General features: G+C 37.2%; 1 protein-coding gene across 7 annotated transcripts in view; it reads left to right on the top strand.

Annotated features, from left to right (window-relative positions):
- Positions 1–6229, top strand: part of LOC105756785 (zinc finger protein 789) — a 224699-nt gene that overhangs the window by 197190 nt on the left and 21280 nt on the right. For 5 of the 7 annotated variants that reach the window (XM_023741066.1, XM_023741064.1, XM_023741065.1 and 2 more), the window contains 2 exons: positions 1718–1831; positions 3007–5345. The exons of 1 other annotated variant lie outside the window; for it this stretch is intronic. In XM_023741066.1, the coding sequence (XP_023596834.1) occupies positions 1718–1831; positions 3007–4016 (1124 nt within the window). In that variant the 3' untranslated portion in view covers positions 4017–5345. Of the gene's footprint in view, positions 1–1636; positions 1832–3006; positions 5346–6229 lie in introns of those variants that run through there. One more of the 7 variants, XM_023741068.1, reaches the window with a different exon arrangement.

Consider the following 6229-nt stretch of genomic DNA (forward strand, 5'->3'; position numbering starts at 1 on the left):
AACTTCCTTGTTTGCAACACCAGTGGGTGCCCTGGAAACCATTCCTAACTAACTTCATTTCTGAACCTTCACTACTTCTGTCTTCCCAAGAGTTTATGTTTGCCTTACTCCAATGCAGTCTCCTGTGGCAGTTTTCCTGCCCTCTCTGAGGTGTGGGGGCTGGTAATAGTTTTCTTTCTGGGACCACATATTTGTCGCCCCATGTTGATACTCTTGTCACAGTTGTGACCACCTCTTGTGAAATTGTCCACCAATCTCTGGTTTTTTGTAATGTTTATTTTCTTTTTAAAAGCGTTACCAGGGCATAAGTGAATATGTGGAAGGTACAGGTAAGTATCAAAGAAAGGAAAAAACATTCAAGGGTAACAGTATTAATACTTTGGAATGTTTTCTTCCAGTCTTTATTCCTGTGCTTAAAAAAAAATGTATGTGAGCAAGTATATAATGCCATGATTCTTTTTAAACTTAACATTGTAACATCAGCATTTTCCCTATGTTATTAAAATTCTCCATACCTATAATAAGTGATCATAACATAATGCCACTATATGATACATAATAATACTCATTTTCCCATTTTGGGGTGCTCACCTTGACTTTGTTGGTTTGCTTTGTGTGTATCATTTTCTGTGTTACAATGTTCCAAAGGATGCTTCTGACTATAAATCTTTATATGCATTTCTGATTATTCCCCAAGAATTAGAATTTTGGAGTTAAAGAATATGGGCACTTTAAATTTCTTAATATATATTGATGAATGAGTTTTCAAGAAAATTTCTACTATTGTGTTTATTGAACAGCAGTATTTGAGAATGCATCTTTACTATATCATTGCTCTCCTTTAGAGATTTTACTAGTTACAAAAATAATACATATTCATAATAGAAATTTTGGAAACTACATCAGTGAATAAAGTAGAAAATAAAAATCTGCAGGCCCATTGCTCAGAAATAATCACTGTATAACATTTTGGTTTACTTTTTCTTTATTTTTTCTATATATAGTTTTTAAAAACAACAACGGAAATGCTATACATGAGTTTTGTGTTCTGCTTTAAAATATATAGGGAGCATTTTTCTATTCTCACAAATATTCTGTCTAATAATTATGTCTTCATAGGCTTTGTGTTATCATTCCCCTGTTGACATTCAGTTTATTTCCAGTTTTGCACAGTTGTAACCAGGACTTCGAACCTGTTCATTCCAGTTCAAACCCCTGCTGAGAATTTGCATGTCTAACGAGTTCCAAGGTGATGCTAATGCTGCTGGTTAGGGACCAATTCTGAGCAGTGGTTCTCAAAATTTAGTATACATAAGAATCACCTGGGGATCTTGTTAAAACATAGATTCTGATTCAGTATATCAGAGATGGAAATGCAAATTCTCAGAAGGGGTTCGAACCAGAACAAACTGGTTTGAAGCCCTGGTTATAACACTATTGAACATCTCTGGTACATTAATTTTTGTCCTAGTTTTTCTTTAGGCTGTATTTTTAAGAGTTAAATTACCAGGTTGAAGGGTACGAATGTTGTTTAGGCTTTCAGAAAAGATTGCCAAATTTTCACAAATACTGTGCCAATTTCTATTCTCATCAGCCTTTTTAAAAACCGTCCTTATATCTGTGCTTACCACTGTAGATCAAAGAGATAAGACGAAGCTCCAGGACATCTCTTTACAACTCACTAACCACCACATCCCGTTTACTTCCCCATGAGTAGGATTTCAGTTCCCCAAACCTGAGGTGATCTCTCAGCTGGAAGACTGGGAAGAGCCATGGATCCTGGATCTACCAAGTGCTGGGAATAGGAAAGCTTCCAGTAGTGCTTGCCCAGGTAGGTGAGGAAGAGACCCAATCAAGTGGAAATGGTAAAGAGGAAGGGAAGTCACATGAATGATGCTCCTTCTGTGCACCAGACACTGAGCCAGGTGCCTGGCATGTATCCCACTTATTGATCCCTCCTGCCCTATGAAGGCAGTAGGTATGATTATCGTTCCATTTTCCAGATGAAGAAACTGAAAATTAAATTATCTGTCATAGGTTGATAGAATTGGGATTGATTTCAAGTCTCTACAAAGCTTGTCCTCTTCGCACTGCAGTGTACTGTTTCTCTGAAGTAGCTGGTCTAGTGTTTTCTAAATGACAACCACGCTAGACCCTAGATACTCCTTTATTCTACTCTCATTACTTATCCTTTTGACATACTGTCTCTTATACCCTTACTTTCATTTTGTTTTTCATATTCCCTCAGTATTCCTTGATATACTTTTTCTTGATTGCCCTTCTATCCTTTCCTTTTTTACATCCCTCTACTCAAAGATTTCTTAACCTTGGCACTGCTGACATTTTGGGCTGGATGATTCTTTGGGGGGTGGAGGGATGCCCTATGCATTGTAGGATGTTTAACAGCATCCTTGCTTTTACCCACTAGGTGCCAGTAGCACCACCCGACTTGTGACAAAAATGTCTCCTGACATTGCTAAATATCCCCTGGGGAGTAAAATCAACCATGGTTGAGATCCACTGCTCTATTCTATTAGATTTTGTACCTGTTTCTCCTCTGGTTCCTTTTCTGCTCTATCCTATATTTTCTCTATTTTCAAGGAGTTTTTTTTCACCCAGAATTATTACAAATATGCATATCTAGAAAGTGTAATATGTTACCTCTCCTATATTTATGTGACACTACTGATTTTTAACATCAGTCGTTCATGACCAGAGGAAGTTGTTTTTCCAATAATGATGATAGACTTGTTCTATTCTCACATTCTCTGGCACACACTCTTGTGCATTATTTTTGGTCAGTTGATGTAAAGAGCTCTTTCTTTTATGAAAGCTAAGAGAATTATTAAATTCATAATTTTGGTCTCTTGAATATAACTGATGTAGTCAAGTAAGCACTTGATAATTCCATTTGATTGTCTCATATCTCAAACAGTCAACTTCTTTTCCTTTTTTTTTCTTTTGCAGTGTAAACATCATTTATGTATTTTCTTTTTGTTTGGCTAGGTTCTGAAGCCAGATACAAGATGAAAAAGCTAACTTCAATGCAGAAAATTTCTGAAGAATTAGTATCAGATAAGGTATCAGTAGTACAGCAAGAGAAGGCCAAGAAAACCTCTAAAAAATTATATAAATGTAATGAATTTGTGGGCAATTTCAGGCTTGCACTTCCTACTTGTGGTGATGAATGTAAGAAGGGCTTTCTTGAAAATCTTAATTTTACTGAAGATCAGAATTCTCAAACAAATAAGCAAGGCAAATATGATGACTATGGGAAACCCTTCAATCAGAGGTCATTGCTTTTTAGGCATAATCAAATTCTTACGAGACCAAAATGTTACGAATGCAGTGAATGTGGAATAGTCATAAGACATGAGACAGATTTTGTTCGACATCAAAGAATTCACACTTCAGAGAATCCTTTTGAGTGTAACATTTGTGGACAAGCCTTCAAACAGAAGTCATCTCTTATTGTCCATAAATGTTGTCACCCACCAGATAAACCATATAAATGTCACGACTGTGGAAAGTTTTTCCGTCAGATCTCATATCTTGTTGAACACAAGAGGATTCATACCAAAGAAAAACCCTATAAATGTAGTGAATGTGAGAGAACATTTAGTCAGAATTCAACCCGTATTAGACATCAGTTAACCCATAGCGGAGAAAAACCCCATAAATGCCTTGAATGTGGAAAAGCCTTCAGTCGACACTCAACCCTTATCAGCCATCAACAAATTCATACTAGACAGAACACCCACGGATGTAGTGAATGTGGGCAGTCCTTTGGTCGGAACGTAGATCTCATTCAGCATCAGAGAACCCATACCAAGGAGGAATTTTTTCAATGTACGGATTGTGGGAAAACGTTTAGTTTCAAATCAAATCTTTATCGACATAAGGTCATTCATACTGGAGAGAGACCCTATAGATGTGACAAATGTGGAAAATCTTTCAATCGGCGTGCAAGCCTTGTTAAGCATCAGGGTACTCACAGAGGACAGATATCTACATGATGTTAACTGGAAAAGCTACCAATTAGAGATTAGAACGTAATCGCTACTGCAAGTATATATAATTAGATCGTTTCCTGAAATGTAATAAAAAGGAACTGAAATGATGTTTCTGTGGGGACCCTCTTTTTGTGACTTACCTCCTGCTGTAGTCAATTACTTTATAGAAAATGTAATAAGCTGTTGTATCCAGTCTCTCTTGAACTCCCTATACCTTCATTCCTTCCAGTCTATTTAAGGCAGAAGGGAATCATAGGAGCTTTGTTCTGTGGTTCCCCAAGTTGGGGACTATTTGATGGAGTATGAACAATTTGAGTGTCTGTCTGTGGTTTATATAGAAAAATATTGCATAGACTTTTCCAACAACAAACTAAGGACTACTCATTAGTAATTAGTGAGATATTAAGAATTATTAAAATTTATTCATAAACTAAAATTAGTATGCTACTAGACCCTACTGATAGGTCTAAGTCAGTATTTGTAGCAGATGCTATTCATGCCCTCCCTTACCCCTTCTGTGTGTGTCATCTGACTTGCAGTATCTGTATCTTTACCTGCAAGCTTTTTCTAAAACCATGAGAGGCCACTGCACCTGCAGGGTAATAACATACCCTGAGAGCAGCCCTCAACACAATAATGGCTGGGAATTTGAGTTTAAATACTGGATCTCCCTCTCCCCTTGTGTTGAGGATCTCTGAAGTGTATGTTTTGTACTGTTTCCCCATTTCCCTCATGGGTTTACACACATTCACCCACGATTGAAGCTGCTTTATTAGCTGTCTTCCTTTCTCTGTGTCTCTTCTCCACTTCCCTACCAGAGTTTCCTCAAGCCACCCACCCCCAAATAAACTACTTGTATTCAAGAGACGTCAACTGTAGTCCTTGAGGAACCATATCCCTTTTGTATGCCAAGCACATTCTTATATTCAGGTTAAATAAACTGATTGCATTACTCTTCCTACAGTTCACCAAAACAAGAAATCTATTTGAAGTTATTCGCATGTCCTAACCTCATCCCAGGTCTGCGTTTATAAATTGCTGCTATTTGTTGTTGTTAGTTGCAGTCAAGTCAGTTCCAACTCATGGCAACCTTATGTATAACAGAACGAAATATTGCCCAGTCCTGCAGCATCTTCAGGATCATAGGTGTGTTTGAGTCCGTGTTGCAGCCATTGTGTCAGTCCATCTTATGGAGAATTTCCCTTGTTTTGATTGGCCTTCAACCAAACATGATGTTTTTTTCTAGCAGTTGGACTTTCCTGATGATGTGTCCAAAGTGAGCGAGTTGAAGTCTCGCCATCTTTGTGTCTAAGGAGCATTCTAGTTATGTTTCTTCTGAGACTAGTTTGTTCATTCTTTTGGCAGTCCACAAAATAATCAGTATTCTTCATCAACACCACATTTCGAGCACATCAATTCTTCTTTCCTCCTTTTTCATTATTCAACTTTCACATGCATATGAGGTGATTGAAAAGACTGTGGCTTGGGTTAGACACACCTTCATCATCAAAGTGTCATCTTTGCTTCTGAAAATTTAAAGGTGATTTTTTTGTAGCAGATTTGCCCAATGCAATACATCATTTGATTTCTTGACTCCTTCCATGGACACTGATTGTTGATCCAAGTAGAATGAAATTGCTGACAACTTCAAATTCTCTGTTTATCATGATGTAGTTTATCAGTCCAGTTGTGAAGTTTTTTGTTTTCTTCACGTTCAGATGTAATCCATACTGAAGGCTGTAGTCTTTGACTTCATCAGTAAATGCTTCAGGTCATCTCCATTTTCAGCAAGCAAGGTTGTGTCGTCTTCATATCGCAGATTGTTAATGTGTCTTCCTCAGATCCTGATGCCGTGTTCTTCATATAGTTGGCTTTTTAGGTTGTTCAGCATACAGATTGAATAAGTAAGGTGAAACGACACAACCCTGCCATATGCCTTTTCCAGTTTTCAACTATGCAGAATCCCCTTGTTCTTTTCAAACGACTGCTTCTTGATTCATGTATAGGTTTCACATCAGCACAATTAAGTGTTCTGAAATTCCCATTCTTCACAGTGTTATCCATAATTTATGATCAACTTACTCTGTTGCTGCTGTTTAGACCCTCTCAAATCCCCAGTAGTTCACTCTTGATTTCATTATTTTCTTGCCCTCGCCCATTTCATGACTTCTTAATCAGCATGTATGTTTTTTAATTAAAAAAATATTTTTTAATTA

This window comes from Trichechus manatus, unplaced genomic scaffold, assembly GCF_000243295.1.
Source record: "Trichechus manatus latirostris isolate Lorelei unplaced genomic scaffold, TriManLat1.0 scaffold00170, whole genome shotgun sequence".
NCBI lineage: Eukaryota > Metazoa > Chordata > Mammalia > Sirenia > Trichechidae > Trichechus > Trichechus manatus.